Source organism: Pan troglodytes, chromosome 4 (assembly GCF_028858775.2).
Source record: "Pan troglodytes isolate AG18354 chromosome 4, NHGRI_mPanTro3-v2.0_pri, whole genome shotgun sequence".
NCBI classification, from domain to species: Eukaryota; Metazoa; Chordata; class Mammalia; order Primates; family Hominidae; genus Pan; species Pan troglodytes.
In genome coordinates this window covers 173,945,670-173,965,131 of record NC_072402.2, presented here as the reverse complement: position 1 = coordinate 173,965,131, position 19,462 = coordinate 173,945,670, and the positions used below count along the sequence as shown (strand labels likewise).

Here is a 19,462-nt window from a genome sequence, read left to right as displayed (position 1 = left end):
CCACTCTGCCCACCCAGAGTCACAGTGAACTTGGTATTTTGAAAAACCATTGCCTTTTTATTGTCTCCTTTTAACATCAAATGTTTTATAACACACTTGATCCTTTTGTTTCTACCCCCTATTCCTTACAGTCAAATTAACAGGCAATATAATAGGTCTAACAGAATGCTTGCATTTCATTAGGGAAAAATGAACGTCTCTCTCCTGAAACAGGTTGTCGGTACCTTGAATGACATAATATTGGTGTATAGACTGGGTTCAGCAGAGGGATTTTTTCCACATCTTGAATGAAAATGTTAAACATGTGGTGCACAGAGTATTAACCTGTTTCAAAAAAGTATAGATAAATAATTTATTAAAAAATATATATACCTTGTATATTTAAGCCATATTTGAGAACAGGCTAGGATAGGATTATTTAAAAAAAGATATTTACTAGAGTTAGAAATTACAACCTACTGATTAAATAATACAGGTTTGGTCCTGTAAGATTTTAACCACTTTTCATGCTTTTAGAGCTTCTAAGCAGTTGGAGAGAGAGTTCAGGAGGTATTCTTGGCATTCAGTGCTTGGCAGGCCCTCGGGAGCCGCTCCAGCCCTTTTGAAAGGGCTCTGCATCAGGGTTCAAGTCCGCAGCATAGAAGAGCAGGAGCTTCAACAAGTGCACTTTGTCTTGGAGTTGGGGGACAAGAGGCTCCCCCAGCATCTGGATCAGGCGGCTGCGGAAGGCCTCAATCTGCTTCTCTACGTCTACCACTGTGATGTCATCTCCTTGCTGGGGTTTGGGCTTAATCCTTTTGATTATTAAGTCCTTTCGGTCGATCACGGAACTCCTTAAGTGTTCTGCAAGAGAGAAAAAAGTCAGCTGGGTGCTCTGAACTGCTTTTTAATTCTTTTTAAGAAGTCTAATTTTGGTAGGTAGAGTCTTGGCAAAGACTTCTGACTAGCTACAGGGATACAAGTCGAAGGCTGTGTGAGTGCCTGCAGTAACTCCACTTCCAAAAGGCCCTTTGTTCTCGGTTCTCTTGGGTCCTTAAGAAGTTTTACATTAAAAAAAGTGATATGGTTTGGATCTGTGTCATTTTTTATGATCACATAACATGGTCAAAAAATGAAAATACTGAGGAAACAATTAGACATTTTCATCTATTCCATGTTTTAGCCAATAGTATTTAACATGAGTATGATCATGAATAAACAACTAGACAGTCCCAAATTGTAATCCCTGATGTTGGAGGTGGGGCCTGGTGGGGGTGATTTCTCATGAATGGTTGAGCACCATCCCCTTGGTGCTGTTCTAGTGATGGTGAGTTATCATGAGGTCTGGTGGTTTAAAGTGTTTACGTAGCACCTCCTCACTCTTTATTCTGCTGTGGCCACGTAAGACGTGTCTGCTTCCCCTTGAGCCACGACTGTGTTTCCTGAGGCCTCACTGGAAGCAAAGGCCACTATGCCTCCTGTACAGCCTGTAGAACTGTGAGCCAACTAAACTTCTTTTCTTTATAAATTACCCAGTCTCAGGTGTGTGTGTGTGTGTGTGTGTACTCCTGACCTCCAGTGATCCGCAAGCCTCGGCCTCCCAAAGTGCTGGGATTACAGGTGTGAGCCACCGTGCCTGGCCTACTCCATGTTCTTGTCAACAGTATTTAACATGAGTGTGATCACGAGTAAGCAATTAAACATCCCAATCATAGGACATGTACAAAATAACTGGCCTGGACTCTTAAAAAATGTCTATTATGAAAGACAAGTAAAATCTGGGAACTGTGCTGGACTAAAGGAGACCAAAGAGTATGACTGCCAAGTACAGTGCTTCATATTTGACCGTATCCTGGCTCAATCTAAAATCAACTACCTAAAAAGGATATTACTGGGACACTATTAGATAATATTCTATCAAGAACAAGTTTCATGGCAGGCTGTGGTGGCTCATGCCTGTCATACCAGCGCTTTGGGAGGCAGAGATGGGCAGATCACCTGAGGTCAGGAGTTTGAGACCAGCCTGGCCAACATGGTGAAACCCTGTCTCTATTAAAAATACAAAAAAATTAGCGGGGCATGGTGGTGCGTGCCTGTAATCCCAGCTACTCGGAAGCCTGAGGGTGGGAGAATTGCTTGAACCCGGGAGGTGGAGGTTGTAGTGAGCCAAGATCACACCACTGCACTCCAGCCTGGACGACAGAGCTAGACTCCGTCTCAAAAAAACAAAACAAAACAAAACAAAACAAAAAAAAGTTTCGTGAGTGTGATAATGCACAGTGGTATGAAGTACAATATCCTTACGCTTAGGAGATACATGCTGAACATGCTGAAGTACTTAAGCAATACAATTATGATGGCGCACTTATCAACTGTTTCAGAAAAAATGGTATATACATGGATCAATAGGTAAACCAAATATGTCAAAATCTTAGCAGCTAATGAATCAGCGTAAATGGTATATATATGGGCATTCGTTATACTATTCTTTCTACTTTTCTGTAGGTCTAAAAATGAAAATAGGAAAACAAAAAGTTATAAAGGTATCTCATCCCAAATCTACAGGCCAGCCCCAATAGATTCTAGAAGTGTGTGGAACTGAGGCAAATGAGCACAAGGTCACATTAGGCAAATGTATTGAGAGAGTTCTGGGGACTTGAAGACTTCCAGTTGCACATAAGTACACTATCATTTCTCAGTCTCCTCATTTATCAAACGGGGATGATGGCACTTTCACTAACAGTTATTAAAAGGACTGAGCTACACTGTATGCAGATTTAGGACACAGAACAAATCATTTTAAGTGGTATATCAGGTTACATTTTAAGTGGTTTATCAGGTTACATTTTCAAGTAATACATTCAATATGTTTTTTCTCAACCTTCAGATAAAATGATGGAAAAGTAAAATCTCTCAAAACTAAAGTCTGTAATCTGTGAAGAAGTACAGTAAGTATACAACAGCATGTTCAAAAAGTCTGGAAACACAGGAAACAAAGCTGCCTTGAGATGGAAGTGCAAGGCCCTTTCAACCTTCAAACAGCACACATTTACTGAGCACCTACTGCATATCAGGAACTGGCTAGAGTCTGGGGACACAGTGGAATTTAGAGCCTTGGGCCCAGTCCTTGTGGACTGATATTCTAGTTGCAGGAAGCCTGATGATAAGTTAGTCAATAATATTGATTATAGTTTGTGGCAAATGCAATCAAATAAATAAATCAGATGCTGTGATAAACAGTAACACTGAGGGGAATAAGGCAAGCAGCCCACTCTAGCCACGGAGGGTCTGTGAGCTGAGTATTGACGGATGAGGAGGCAACCATGCAAAGGTCAAAAGGAAAAGCAGTCCATGGAGAACAGCAATAGCAAATGTCCTGAGGAAAAGCATGCTTAGAGAACGAGACAGAAAATCAGGGTAGGAAGCCTTCTGCCATGGTAAGACGCAGCAAGAAGTCCTTCCCAGGTGCAGCCCCTTGACCTTGGACTTCCCAGCCTCTGGAACTGGGTGGAAGCACTGGGGATGCATATACCACGTTAATGGCATCCATGGAAGGCAATGAAAATTACATTTGATACTTAAAGTGTTTCAGCTAACATAAGGTAATGACTTTATAAATCGAGAAACTTAAAAAAATCAGAGTAATAAAAGGGAGACAAGTACTAGATGAGATTGGAAGGTAGGGTAGGCCACATTATAATGTGGAGTTTGGCCTTTGAGAGCAAACAGGGTATCTATAGACTTAGAGGGTTGTAAATAGGGAAATATGAGCTGTTTTATTTGAGACTAGTTAGGAATAGTCTTAGGAAGAGCCTTTTTGTAGACTTTGATTTTCTTAAGGCATGTGCCACTCTGAAAAATACAAAAATGATTTTGAAACAAGTGGAAAAAAAGTTGACGGAATAGGGTGGGACAGGGGAAACTTAGAGGGCAAGCAAGAAGAATGTGGAGTTTATTAAATCATGCAGGAAAGTTAAAGAAGCAAATGTTAGCAGTGCCCATCTCAGCACTGTCTATGGGGGAGGAAACCCTGGCCAGTGGACTTCAGCCCTGCTGGTCTAGTCAACAAGGCCTTGGATTTTATGCTTCGGTAGGGATAAGAGTTGTTATGTCAGAGGTTGCTGATTACTGTATGAGGACATTTAACATTGAAAAGGGTTTGAGCCATAATGCCTGGCTCAAGATATTTCAGCTGATAGTATTGTTAGTAGTTTTGGATCAATACAAGAGTTAGTTATTATTTCATCATCATCATCATCATCATCATCATCATCACTATAGGAATCTCCTACCTAATATGTCAAACCTGAGCTCTTCATCTTCCTTGCAGATCTTTCTCCATGTCAGTAATGGCAGAACCCTGGGAGTCACCCTTCAGACTCAGTCACTTAAGTCCTGTCAAAGTTATCTTCAAAGTGCTTCTGTCCCATCCACTGCCTTCTCCACTGTCCTTCTGTCCTTGCCACACCCTTGTCACCATTACCCCTCCCCTGGCCCCTCTGGCCCTCTGCCAAATGATTCGCTACACATCAGGTAGAGCGGCCTTTAAATTTGCAGATCTGATCATGACACTCCCTTACTTGGAACCAACCACTTTGATGGCTTCACTCTGTTCTTGGAACCAGCTGAATTTCCTTAGCATGGCCAAGATGGCCCTTCGCAACCTCCCCCATGGACTATTCTAGTCTCATTTAGTGTTATTCTCCCCTTACTCACTACATCCTTGCCCTGCTAGCTTGTTCTATGTTCCTTGGACTCATCACTAAGCATCTTTTTGCCTCAAGGCCCTTGGACATTCAGTTCCTTCTTTCTGGAAAACTCTTGTCTCCCCATTTGCCTGGCTAACACCATTACTTCATGTCTTTTATTTCTTTCTTTTTGAGATGGAGTCTTGCTCTGCTGCCCAGGCTGGAGTGCAGTGGCACAATCTCAGCTCACTGCAACCTCTGCCTCCCAGGGTCAACCAATTCTCCTGCCTCAGCCTCCCAAGCAGCTGGGATTACAGGTACCCACCACCACGCCTGGCTAATTTTTGTATTTTTAGTAGAGATGGGGATTTGCCATGTTGGCCAGGCTGGTCTTGAACTCCTGACCTCAGGTGATACATCCACCTCAGCATCCCAAAGTGTTAGGATTACAGGGGTGAGTCCTTGCACCCCGCCTACTTAATGTCTTAGATGAGGTATCACTTCTTCAGGGAGGCCTTCCTGGATCCCTCCAAAAATAGATTCTGTGCACTTGTACTTCCTTCATAGCATTTACTCTATGTAACTATAGGTTACTTGTATGATTATTCGTTTAGGCTCAATCTCTCCTCTCCACTAAACAATAAGCTCTGTGAGGGCAGAGGCCATGCTGGTCTTATTCATTAAGGTTTTCCCAGTGAGCACAGAGGACAGAGAGGACATTCAGTAGATATCTGTTGTCTCGATAAATATATGAATTGAACTGATCCTACCTGCTTCTGCTTTTCCCCGTCCGTGGACAGGGCTCCTTGCAGGGAGACCGTGTGTGTGACTGTCCTCAGAATGACTGGGACTGACTTCTGCAAGCTATGCTGGCCAGATGAGCAGGATTCAGGAAAAGCATGCATTTGTTCATTGAAATATTATATGTTCAAATCCCTAGAATTCATACTCATAAACTCCATGACAGGCAGCACTTTGTAATTTTGCTGAGGCTGAAACTTGAGCCACACGGCTATGCAACTGGGGTGGGGGGGATTGATTCTCTCGGCCAAAGAACAAGAACATGAGCTCAACTGACAGCCCAGAATCCGTGTCTCTGACAGACCTGTTTGAATCCTAGCTCTGCATTTGCTTTTCTCTCAGCCTTTGTTTTCCCATCTGTAACAGGGGGTGATACCTTCACAAGGTTTTTGGATTATATAAACCAGTGCAGGTGAATTTACCTAATCTCTTTTCCTTTCTTCCTCCATGCTGAGAGTTCCCCTAAACAAAAGGAAAGCTGGGGCTCTCTAATCCCTTCCCTTCTTCTCCCACTCTTGCAGCTAGACAACTAGTGGAGCTAGACAACTCAGACTGATCTCAAAATGCCCTCAACAACATCCACAGACCCCTCGCAGAAGGCAGAGATGAGACGAAGGGCCCTCACAGTAAGATGCTTACTGACTGACAAGGACGCTGACTATTGCAGGGTACCATTCGGCTGTGTTCTTTGCAGGACAATGTTTTCAAACTACTAGTGCTAATTTTCCTCCTTCCTAACTCTTGGACCCCAAAGAAGCTGGAACAAACATTTAAGGATAAAACAGCACTGCAACACACCCCATTTATTCTTGGTCAATATATACTGGTTTGAGGCCTTTCTCTCTCTTATCAAAACATAAAAAACATTCTGTAATAAAAGTAGATTCTGTTTCCACCTTAAGTCATTATTGCCCATGATAGGTGTATTCCCCGGGAATCAAAATAGAAAGGAACAAGAAATGTTTCACCTTTAAAACAAGCTGTTAATATTAACCTTTCTGGTAATCTCCAAAACAATTACATAAGCCTCACTGAGGGTAAGAACACATGGAACTTGCCTTCGGGTCTTTGTTTGGAGGAGGACATGCACCTTTCTTTGAGGGTGCTACAAATGCACAAACTGCACAACCACATATCATGCATGGACTGGACAACATACTCTTTTATTTTTTTTGAGACAGAGTCTCACTCTGTCACCAGGGCTGGAGTGTAGTGGTACGATCTTGGCTCACTGCAACCTCCACCTCCCGGGTTCAAATGATTCTCCTGCTTCAGCCTCCTGAGTAGCTGGGATTACAAGACCCCGCCACTACACCCAGCTAATTTTTTTGTATTTTTAGTAGAGACGGGGTTTCACCATGTTGGTCAGGCTGGCCTCGAACTCCTGACCTTGTGATTCGCCCACCTCGGCCTCCCAAAGTGCTGGAATTACAGGCGTGAGCCACCATGCCTGGCCGACAATGTACTCTTTTAAGTGTTAGTTACAACAGTCTGAAACACAGAGAAGACCCTTAGCCTACCTCTGCCCAGGGATGCAGGAAGACAGATTCAATGAACATTAAACACATTACTTTTTTCACTCATTAATAATCCTTGCAAGTTACATACTATCATCCCCATTCTATAGAAGGAAGAAACCGAGGCCTAGAGACACTGTTAGCTGCCCAACACGGAGTAAATGGTGAAGTTCGGATTTAAACTCAGACTTTCTGTCTTAAATCCAGTACTTTATTTTTTTTAAAGTCTCTACAACAGCTTTCTCAATTCCTGGCCTGAGAGGGTCTGAGAGCTATCTTACTTTCCCAAGTGCCATTACTGAGTTAAAATAAACCTAAATATGATCATGGGCAGGTGTATTTCACTTGTATACTTTTTTCCCTCACTATTTGGGAATAAGTTGCAGACACTATGCCCCTCTACCCCTCAATACTTCAGTATGGATTTCCTAAGGCCAAGGACATTTACTATCATAATCCAGTATGATTATCAAAAATAGGGAATTTAATATGGACACAATAATGTTATCATCTATTAAAGTTTTACCAATTGTCCGAACAATGTACTACAGCCTTGCCCTGCTAGTTTGTTCTATGTTCCTTGGACTCACACTAAGCAACTTCTTGCCTCAAGGCTCTAGGACATGCTGTTCTTTCTTTCTGGAAAACTCTCGTCTCCCCATTTATGACATCTTTTCTCCTGTTCAGGATCCAGCCTAGGGTCATGCCTTGTATGTAGTATTTATGTGCTTTAGTTTCTTTTAAATGTGGAAGAGTATCTCAGTCTGTCTTTGTTTTTAAAACACTGGCACTTTAAAAAAGTACAGGTCAGTTATTTTCTAAAAGGTCACTCAATCTGGTTTTGTCTGAAGTGTCCTGGCCATTGGATCCAGGTCATGAACTTTTGGCAAGAACATTACATACATGATGATGCATCCTTCTCCGTCAATCACATCCAGGAAGAATGCCAGGTTTCTCCCCTAGCAAGTTACTATTTTTCCTCCAGTAATTAATAATTCATCAGTTCTTCAGTTTCCCCATAGGCCTCATTAATCCTTGGCTAATAAAATCATTCTCATTTGAAGCAGCTATTCCATCATTATCCTGGTCAACATTTACCTTCTGAGGGTTACCTGGTCTAACTCTCCTACATCGTCATTGGTCACTGGCTTCACCTGTGACCCAAGCAGCTCTGAAGAGCCACTTTCATAGACTTAGAGTACCTTACATCTTCTGCAAGATGTACATGTTCACCTTGCTCCTGATTTGCTCTGTACTTACATTGTATTGACGGATGTTTACAATGTTTACAATGTCCACAGTCAGTGAGCAAAGATGCTGCAGTGACAGGCCAAGGGAGGATGCCAGGGGTCTTCAGGCATTCCTGAGTCCTTCTCAGGTTCTGATGACTTCTCTTTTTTTTCCCCCCCCTTGAGACAGGGTCCCACTCTGTTGCCCAGGCTGGAATGCAGTGGCATGATCTTGGCTCACTGCAACCTCTGCCTCCCGGGTTCAAATGATTCTCCTGCTTCAACCTCCTGAGTAGCTGGGAGTACAGGCATACACCACCACGCCTGGCTAATTTTTGTATTTTTAGTAGAGACAGGGTTTCACCATGTTGGCCAGGCTGGAGGTTCTGATGACTTCTGCTTACCTACACAACCTTACAACTATGAGGACCATGTATTGTCGGCCATAACAAGAATATGTGAATTCTTTCCACAGTGGTGACTCCGGCTATGTCATTTCTTATCCCTTATAATAAGTTACATACAACCAAGGAACAATGTCAACAAATCAGAATATCCTGTGTAGTTATGACTAATACAAATGTCCATTGAGACCTTCCACTACTCCACTTGTGAACAAATGCTCCTTACCTCTTAAAACATGTTGATAACTGGACAGCAGAAACTGCAGATGCTCAACCAATTCGTCCCAAGTCTGCCACTGGCTTTTATCTGACTGCAGAGATGGTAAAATGGATTGATAATAAATGCCTTCCCCAGTTAAAATTTTTGTACAGTTTTCAATTCACCTTTACAGAATGCTCAAACAGTTGTGTTTTAAGCTAAAATCCTATGGGAAGGGTTCGGGCCTAGAGCAAAGAAAGGTGCTCTAGGCCTGAAATTGGGCAGGAAAAAATGTACCTGACACTTGAGCAGTGACGTAGAATTATTCAGAAAGTAGAGGGCCTGGGCCAGAGACAGAGGCAGGCGGGTGGGTGTCTCACAGCTGTGGAGGAATATGATTTCTAACACTTTGCAGCGCAGAAGGTGGCTTTCCATGGTAGTAAAGAACATTTCTCTGTGTGGAGAAGAGGAAGAGGGAGTTAATCATCACAACTATGCTTCAAAGAACATGAGCCACAATTCACCCTGAATGTACAACATTTGTCCTAAAAAAGACAGTTAAGAAGGAATACCGTGGAAGCCCACAGAATCACAAAACCTGTGGACAGGGTAGAAATGGGTTTGTTGGATTAGCAACTGCTAGAATGAGGAAAAAGTCTTTCACATTTGACAAAGACAAGTTTAGGACACATGAAAAATAATTACTACACATTGTAACTATGAAAATTAATCATGAGAATATTTCTGAATGCCAATGATGTGCCAAATACTATTTGGCACAACAAGGAATATTAAGATAAATAAAAGGAACCACTCTCAAAAAGCTGATAGTTGAACAGGGGCAAGGGGTACGCAAAAGGAACTTTAAAAAGTGCAGGGCAAGTGTACTTGTATGCAAAGTGCTAGTGGTGCTCCAGAGATACACAGAAGAGAGCACATTTGGGGACTGGAAGTGGCCTTCCTATGGAGGCAGAAGCACTGGTGAGAGTGGTCTAGGAGTGGCAAAAAGGCTCAACGCAGGAGGTATTTCTCTCTTTCTTTCTCTTGCTTTCTAATCTCTCTCTCTCTCTCTCCCCCCCTCCCTGCCTCCCTCCCTCTCCCTCCCTTCATCCCTCACCCCACCCCTGCCTTTCTGACAGGTCTCACTCTGTCATCCAGGCTGGAGTGCAGTGGTGTGATCATCACACACTGCAGCCTCAATCTCTTGGGCTCAAAGTGATCCTCTGACCTCAGCCTCCCAAGTAGCTGGAACTACAGGAGTGTGCCACTGTCTCTGGCTAATTATTATTTTTTTTGTAGAGATGGGGTCTCACTATGTTGTCAGGGCTGGCCTCAAACTCCTGGGCTCAAGCAATCTTCCCACCCTGGCCTCCCAAAGTGTTGGGATTACAGGCATGAGCCACTGTGCCTGGCCATAGTATTTTTTTATTTGAAACTATTTTCTCTTCTAATTTTTGTGCCAGGGCTTGCTTTATAATCTGCAGATGGTAAACTCAGAGATCTACAAAGGACAAGGACATAATTTCAATATATGGAACACAGTAGGAACTGTAGGTAGAATTACCTAGAGCAATTCAAATTAAAAATTTAAAAACAAGGCCGGGCACGGTGGCCCACGCCTGTAATCCTAGCACTTTGGGAAGCCGAGGTGGGTGGACTGCCTGAGCTCAGGAGTTCGAGACCAGTCTGGGCAACAATGGTAATACCCTGTCTCTACTAAAACACAAAAAATTAGCCAGGCGTGGTGGTGTGCACCTGTAGTCCCAGCTACTTGGGAGGCTGAGGCAGGAGAATTGCTTGAACCTGGGAGGCCGAGGTTGCAGTGAGCCAAGACTGCACCACTGCAATCCAGCCTGGGCAACACAGCGAGACTCAATCTAAAAAAAAAAAAAAAAAAAAAAAAAAGATACAAAGAAAGGCCAACATCTAGATCCAGCCTCAACACAGTAACTGATGTTGGACTTTCCTTTCTGTCATAATCAATGATAAAACCAGAGGAAATATAGAAAACAACCATTTTCAGGCATTAGAGAACTTACTACAAAGGACTGTGATTATTATTATTATTATTATTATTATTTTGAGACAGAGTTTCGCTCTTTTGCCCAGGCTGGAGTGAAGTGGCCTGATCTCAGCTCACTGCAACCTCCACCCCCACCCGCCGGGTTCAAGCAATTCTCCTGCCTCAGCCTCCTGAGCCGCTGGGATTATAGGCACCCACCACCATGCCCAGCTAATTTTTGTATTTTTAGTAGAGACATGTTTCACCATGTTGGCCAGGCTGGTCTCGAACTCCTGACCTCAGGTGATCCACCCCAACTGCCTCCCAAAATGCTAGGATTATAGGCATGAGCCACTGTGCCCTGCAGGACTGTGATTCTTGAGAGAAGAGAAACAAAGGTGGTAAACTTCATGTACTCCAGATTTCTTGCTGGGGGCACTTTCTAATGAAGGCAGAGGAAGGTGTGGGTCCAAAATAGAAGAGAGGGGGCTTCTTGGGCAGACAAAACAGAGGCTGGAGTTTAGGACAGTTGAGGTGTCTAGAATTTGTGTCAGAGAATAGGGTGCTCAGGAAATGTGTGTAAGGGAACCTGTTGGCACATGTGTAGGGGGAAGCCCCAAAAGCCTGGTGGAGAACAGCTACTGGGGGGTTGCAAGCTGGCTGGGAATTCTGGAGATCTCAGAGTGCTGAAAGATACTGGTGTTTCAAGGAGTCAGTGTGGAGAGATCTCACTGAATATCCTGGACATTCAGTTGAGACCCCAGAAAGATTAAGCCTCAAGAATGTAGCTCCTTAATAAGGGCTGCTGTGGAACCATCCTCACAAATCCTAGAAACAAGCCTCAACAGGAAAAAGCTAATCTGCCAGCAAATTAACTGCCTGTCAGAATAAAAGTCAATACTCTTTAAAGAAAGAGAGCAAAATCCAGACTCTCAACAATGTAGTGCCCACAATGTCCAGAACACAATAAAATTACCAGACAAGTAAAAAAAGCAGGAAGATGTAATTCATAACCAGGAGCAAATGTCCATAGAAACAGACCAAGAGGTGACATACATGTTGGAATTAGTTGTGAGGGGCTTTTAGATAACTATTATAAATATGTTCAAGATTTTCAAAAGCAAGCAAGTCAATTAAGATGTACATCATCAGTGACTAGATGAAGACTTGCAGCAAAAAGAATAAAAAGGAACCAAATGTTAACTCTAGTTCCAAAAAAAAAAACAAAACAATAATAGACTTAACAGCAGATTGGGCACTGGGGGAATTAAAAAAATGGATTTTAAAGACTATTGAGAGAGAGAGAGAGAAAACAAAATAAATGAAACTAAACAGCAATAGAAAAAAACAGAGCCTCGGTGATCTGTGGAACAGATCTATATGTACACTTAGATTCCCAGAAGATAAGAGAGGTTGGGGCAAAAAAAAAATATTAAAAATCTGTATTTAGGCCAGGTACAGTGGCTCACACCTGTAATCCCGGCACTCTGGGAGGCCAAGGTGGGGGAATCAACTGAGGTCAGGAGTTCAAGACCAGCCTGGCCAACACGGTGAAACCCCGTCTCTACTAAAAATACAAAAATTAGCTGGGCGTGGTGGTGCGCACCTGTCATCTCAGCTACTTGGGAGGGTGAGACAGGAGAATCACTTGAGCCTTGGGAGGCAGAGGTTGCGGTGAGCTTAGATTGCACCACTGGACTCCAGTCTGGGCGACAGAGTGAGACCCTATCTCAAACAAAACACAACAAAACACCAAAAAAACCCCACAACCTGGATGAATCACCAGGGAATTATGCTGAGTGAAAAAAAGCCAGTCCCAAAAGGTTATATACCAAATGATTCCATTTATATCATTTTCTTTTTCTTTTTATGTTTGAGATGGAGTCTTGCTCTGTCGCCCAGGCTGGAGTGCAGTGGTGCAATCTTGGCTCACTGCAACCTCTGCCTCCTGTGTTCAAGTGTTTCTCCTGCCTCAGCCTCCCAAGTAGCTGGGATTACAGGTGTGCGCCACGATGCCAGGCTAATTTTTGTATTTTTAGTAGAGATGGGGTTTTGCTGTGTTGGCCAGGCTGGTCTTGCACTCCTGACATCAAGTGATCTGCCCACCTTGGCCTCCCAAAGTGCTGGGATTATAGGCGTGAGCCATTGTGCCTAGGCCATTTATATCACATTCTTGAAATGACACAAATATAAAAAATGGAAAACAGATTAATGGTTGACAGGGGTTAAGAAAGGGGTTGGGATGGGAGGGAAGTGGGTGTGGCTATAAAAAGGCAAGAAGAGCAATCCTTGAAGTGATGGAAATGTTCTATATCTTGGCTTATGTCAATCACAATATCCTGGTTGTGATACTGTACTATAGTTTTGTAATATATTACCATTGGGGGAAATTGGAAAAAGATTATCTGGGTTGTCTCTGAACTCTTTAATAATTTTAATATTGAATAAAGTTTATATTTATTTTTATCCAATAATATGTAATATTGAATACAATATTTATCTAATACTATTTAATATTTAACATTCCTTAAAATTGCATGTGAATTTACAATTATGTCAAAATAAGATTTTAATCTAAAAATAAACTAAGGCCAGGCACGGTGGCTCATGTCTGTAATCCCAGCACTGTGGGAGGCTGAGGCGGGTGGATAACCTGAGGTTGGGAGTTCGAGACTAGCCTGACCAACATGGAGAAACCCCGTCTCTACTAAAAATGCAAAGTTAGCCGGGTCTGGTGGCGCATGCCTGTAATCCCAGCTACTTGGGAGGCTGAGGCAGGAGAATCTCTTGAACCCGGGAGGCGGAGGTTGTGGTGAGCTGAGATCGCGCCATTGCACTCCAGTCTAGGCAACAAAAGCAAAACTCTGACTCAGAAAACAAGCAAACAAACAAACAAAAAAAACCAAAAAGATTTTAATTTAAAAAAGAGAACTAAAAGCCAACAGGAGAGATAAAATGGAATAATAGAAAATCTTCAATTAATCCAAAAGCCAGAAGAGGAGGAAAGAACAAACAGGAAACAAATAGTCAGATTACAGGTATAAAACCAATACTTCTATTAAAGAGCAGGAATTTTCAGCTGGCTAAAACAACAAATGCCAACTATATACTGTTTACAATAAACATAACCTTTTTTCTTATCTTTTTGTATTGACAATTTCAGACATACTGAATTGCAAGAATAATGCAAAGTTTGTGTTTGTTTTTTTTTTTTAGACAGTCTTGCTCTGTCGCCCAGGCTGGAGTGCAGTGGCACAATCTTGGCTCACTGCAGCCTCGGCCTCCTGGGTTCAAGCAATTCTCCTGCCTCAGCCTCCCGAGTAGCTGAGATTACAGGCGCCCGCCACCACACCTGGCTAATTTTTGTATTTTTAGTAGAGATGGAGTTTCACCATGCTGGCCAAGCTGGTCTTGAACTCCTGACCTCAGCTGATTCGCCCACCTTGGCCTCCCAAAGTGCTAGGATCACAGGCATGAGCCAACTGCATCTGGCCTACCACATCTTCTTTATCCATCTGTCTGTCTGTTTTTCTTTGAATTATCTGAGAGTAAGTTGCAGACATAGGGCTGGGTGCAGTGGCTCATGCCTGCAATCCCAGCACTTTGGGAGGCCAAGGTGGGTGGATCACTTGAGGACAGGAGTTCGAGACCAGCCTGGCCAACATGGTGAAACCCCTTCCCTACTAAAAATATAAAAATTAGCAGGGCATGGTGGGGGCACCTGTAATCCCAGCTACTCAGAAGGCTGAGGCAGGAGAATTGCTTTACATTGCTTTGTCTTTCATGATACTGACTTTTTTTTTTTTTTTTTTTAGACGGAGTCTCGCTCTGTCGCCCAGGCTGGAGTGCAGTGGCGCCATCTCGGCTCACTGCAAGCTCCGCCTCCTGGGTTCATGCCATTCTCCTGCCTCAGCCTCCCGAGTAGCTGGGACTACAGGGGCCTGCCACCATGCCTGGCTAATTTTTTGTATTTTTAATAGAGACGGGGTTTCACTGTGTTAGCCAGGATGGTATTGATCTCCTGACCTCGTGATCCACCCGCCTTGGCCTCCCAAAGTGGATACTGACATTTTTGAAAAGCACATGCCAGTTTTTTTCAAGGAACATCTCTCATTTGACATTAGGCTGAACTTTTCCCATGAATGGATGAAGGTTATACATTTTTGGCAGTACTGAAAAAATGGTGTTTTGTTGTTCTCAATGCCTTGTATAAAAAGGCACATGACATCAATTTGTCCCATTGTTGGTGTGAACTTTGATCACTTGACTATGGTAGTGTCTCCATTGTAAAGTTGCTATTTTTCCCTTTGTAATAAATAAGTATCTTGTGGGAACATACTTAGAGACCATGCAAATATCTTGTTACTCCACAATCTTTCACCATGTTAGTATCCATTCACGTCTGAATATTATGATGGTTGCCAAACAGTATTTCTGCCTAATTCATCATTTTTTCTAACATTAGTTGGCTTTTTACTGTAAGAAAGGGGTCCCGTCTCTTTCTTCCTATCAGCACTGGAATCATAGATTCCTGTTTTATTCAACAGATAATATTATTTTACTGTCAATATTCATTTTGGAGCTCAAATTATTCCAGATTTGGTCACTGAAAGCCCCTTTAAGCTGACTCCTGTGTCTTTCGACATGTTCTGAATAGTCTTTGAATACTTCCTTTGTGGCACAAGATGTTCCAGGCTCATCTTGTACTTTACCTAACACAGTTCTGGAGTTAGTCATTCCTTCAAGGAATTCTGGTTCCCTTTCTTTCTTTTTTTTTGAGATGGAGACTTGCTCTGTTGCCCAGGCTGGAGTGGAGTGGTGCGATCTTAGCTCACTGCAACCTCCACCTCCTGGTTTCAAGCGATTCTCCTGCCTCAGGCTTCCAAGTAGCTGAGATAACAGGCGTATGCTACCACACCCAGCTAATTTTTTTATTTTTAGTAGAGACAGGGTTTCACCATGTTGGCCAGGCTGGTCTCGAACTCCTGACCTCAAGTGACCTGCCCACCTTGGCCTCCCAAAGTGCTGGGATTACAGGCGTGAGCCACCGCACCTGGCCCTGGTTCCCTTTCATGTAAACTGGAATTTAAAAACAAAGATCTGGGTATGAGGTGTGCTCCACTGCTACTAAGATATAATTGCTTCCATGCTCTCTCAGTGGGCAGAGGTAGGAAACATATGTATGAATACACACAGACGTATGTGTATATATAATATATGTAAATAAGCCCTCACACATCTACATCTATTCCTATCTCTATATTTATTAGAAACCACAAGTTCATACTGATACCTCCAATTCCAATCCAGTACCACAGGGTTTATTCTAACCTTTCCCCTTTTCATATGTGTAAATCTTTTCTCTGACAGTGAGAAACTTGGCTCTCAGTATTCACAATATATTTGTTTAATCCTAGAATACACATAAAATCGTTTTTGAATTGTATATTTCTGTGAAAAAGAAACCTACTAACTAGAGTTCAGTTCATTTTGTCTTTACCATTATGACATTTAGTCCAAATATTGTGTTTTAAGTTACTTTGACACAGTCAGAGAACAGATTAGCATTTGCCAGTAGCTGGGAGGATGGATGATTGTAGCTATAAAAGGGTAGCACAAGGAATCCTTGTGATGATGGAATAGCTATACATTTTTTTTTTTTTTTTAAAGAGGGAGTCTCGCTCTTTCGCCCAGGCTGGACTCTTTCGCCCAGGCTGGACTGCAGTTGCACTATCTCTATCTCTGCTCACTGCAAGCTCCGCCTCCCGGGTTCATGCCATTCTCCTGCCTCAGCCTCCCGAGTAGCTGGGACTACAGGCGACCGCCACCGCACCCGGCTAATTTTTTGTATTTTTAGAAGAGACGGGGTTTCACCGTGTTAGCCAGGATGGTCTTGATCTCCTGACCTCGTGATCCGCCGGTCTTGGCCTCCCAAAGTGCTGGGATTACAGGCGTGAGCCCCCGCGCCCGGCCAGAACAGTTATACATCTTGACTGCGGTGACGGTCACAAAAATCTACACAGGTAATAGAACTAAAAAGAGCTTCACACAAATGAGTGCACGAGAATGGGTAGAACTGAATAAAGTCTGGGATTGTACCAATGTAAATTTCCTATTTGTGATATTGTACTATAGTTATAGTTCCCCTTGTATCTGGGGGAAAACAGTGTAAAGGATATACACTACTTCTAATAGGTTTTGCAATTTCCTGTGAATCTACAGTTATTTAAAATAAAATAAAAATAAAAGGTTAAAAAAAAGTTACCTGGGCCTGTCCCTTCACCCCTTCCATTTTTATTGATTAATTACCAACAGGATTTTGCTGTGTTGCCCAGGCCAGCCTCATACTCCTGTGCTCAAGTGATCCTCCTACTGGAGCCTCCTGAGTAGTTGGAACTGTGGGTGCATGCCACCATGCTAGCTCTCCTTTATTTTATTAAAATACAGTTAGGTTAACTTGTTTCTGTTTGTATTCCATTTTTGGCACCCCGTGAACTTGATTTTTTGAGTATGTAAAACATTAAATTTATGCCCAGTGTTCCATTATTGGAACGCTAAACTTGTGAGAGTTATTTGTATCCTACTGCTCAAGGTCATTGCCAAGGTCTGATTTTTCACACAAAAAATGTTGAACCCCAGGCATAAATGGGTTAACATGACTCTAAAAAGTGTTTACAGCCACACAAAAAGGCATACTCAGGGAGGTGTTTACCACCACCACCACCACTGCCACCATTACCACCCAGCCCAGTACCTTTTCTCCTTTTTATCCCATTCCCACCCACTCTCTGTATGTAAGCAATTTTATTAGTCTGTGGCTTACCTTAACTTTGTTTCTTTTTTAAACAAATGATCAGAATCATGTATATTTTTATCATTTTTTTACAAAAATATATGTATATTTAATATAATATTATTTTGCATTTTGCTTTTTAAACTTATTTTAGAATTCAGTTCATAAGGCCAGGCCTGGTGGCTCACACCTGTAATCCCAACATTTTGGGAGGCTGAGGTGGGCAGATCATCTGAGGTCAGGAGTTCGAGACCAGCCTGGCCAACTTATCTTTCTTTTAAATATGCATAAGGAAACATTATGGAAAACATTAAACATTACAGGAAAATAAAACTACAGGTCAATATCCCTTGTAAACATTGATGCAAAAACCCTTAACAAAATATTAGCAACTTGAATCCATCAATATATAAGAAGGATAACATCACAACCAAGTAGGGTTTTTATTCCAGGAATGCAAAGTTGGTTTAACGTGAGTAAATTAATCAGTGTATTACACCACATCAACAGAATAAAGAAGAAAAACTATGATTATCTCAATAGATGGAGACAACATATTTGGCAAATTTCAATACTTATTCTTCATAAAAATAATACACTAGAAATGGAAGGAAGCTCCCTCAAACTGACAAAGGGCACCTATGAAACATTTATAGCTAACATCACACTTAATAGTCAAAAACTGAATGTTTTCACCCTAAGATCAGGAATGGGGCAATAATGTCTACTCTCACTGCTTCTCCAACATTTTCCTGGAGATTCTAGCCTATGCAATATGGCAAGAAAAAGCAAGCAAAAGGCATACACAGATTGGGAAGGATACAGTTAAAGTGTATTTTTAGACAACGTGATTGTGTATGTAGAGAATCCTAAGGAAAACAAACAAAAATCCTACTAGAATAAGTTAATTTATTAAGGTTGCAGGGTTTCTATACACTACTAATGAGCAATTGGAAAATGATAGGTCAAGAAGGTACATGCATTTGTCAAGACTCACTGGATGGTATGTATGCAAGTTAGTTTACATAATTTAATTGTATGTAAATTATACTTAATCTTTAGAAAATTAAAATACATCAAGGTAAAGGCCAAGTAAAGTATCTTTTAGCATAATTTGGGTGAATGGCCAATTTGCCCCTCTGAGAGAATTTTAAAGTAGGCCAGGTTTTGTATAAATCATGTTTGTCTGTTTTAATTCCTAATTTGTTTTTGTTACCTATTCCTTAGCTTTCCCATTTCTTACCAGCATCTGGGCTTACATGAATGAATAGTAGAGGAGTTGGACCCAAATGAAATACTCCTGACAAAGTGTTAGAGCAAGCATGGTATTCATGTGCACTTTCTTCTGTCTGACCAGTACGACACACTGCCTCCTTTGAATATTGAATTTGGGATTAAGCAGCCCTGGGTTTAAATTTGGATTCTGAACCTGATTAGCTACATAAACTTAGGCTAGTTAACTCCACCTCTTTGAATGCTTTTCTTATTCATTAAATAGAGATAACATTGCCAGGTGTGGTGGTTTACGCCTGTAATCCCAGCACTTTGGGAGACTGCGGTGGGCAGATCACCTGAGGTCAGGAGTTTGAGACCAGCCTGGCTAACATGGTGAAACCCCATCTCTACTAAAAATACACAAATTAGCTGGGTATAGGGGCATGCACCTGTAATCCCAGCCACTCAGGAGGCTAAGGCAGGAGAATTGCTTGAACCCAGGAGGCAAAGACTGCAGTGAGCTGAGATCCCACCACTGTACTCCAGCCTGGGTGACAGAGTGAGACTCTGCCTCAAAACAAATAAATAAATAAATAGGGGTAACATTATAAGAAAAATAAATAAGGTTGGATGCG

At 42.2% G+C, this 19,462-nt stretch overlaps 1 protein-coding gene across 6 annotated transcripts in view; it reads right to left on the bottom strand.

Annotated features, from left to right (window-relative positions):
* Positions 1 to 36: 36 nt before the first annotated feature.
* The window catches only part of SIMC1 (SUMO interacting motifs containing 1), a 102,990-nt gene continuing 83,564 nt past the window's right edge, over positions 37 to 19,462 (bottom strand). For 5 of the 6 annotated variants that reach the window (XM_016954259.4, XM_016954261.4, XM_063810865.1 and 2 more), the window contains 3 exons: positions 9,115 to 9,271; positions 8,845 to 8,929; positions 37 to 843 (listed from right to left, as the gene is read on the bottom strand). In XM_016954259.4, coding sequence (XP_016809748.1) covers positions 563 to 843; positions 8,845 to 8,929; positions 9,115 to 9,271 — 523 coding nt within the window. In that variant the 3' untranslated portion in view covers positions 37 to 562. The remainder of the gene's footprint in view (positions 844 to 8,844; positions 8,930 to 9,114; positions 9,272 to 19,462) is intronic. The other variant, XM_016954260.4, reaches the window with a different exon arrangement.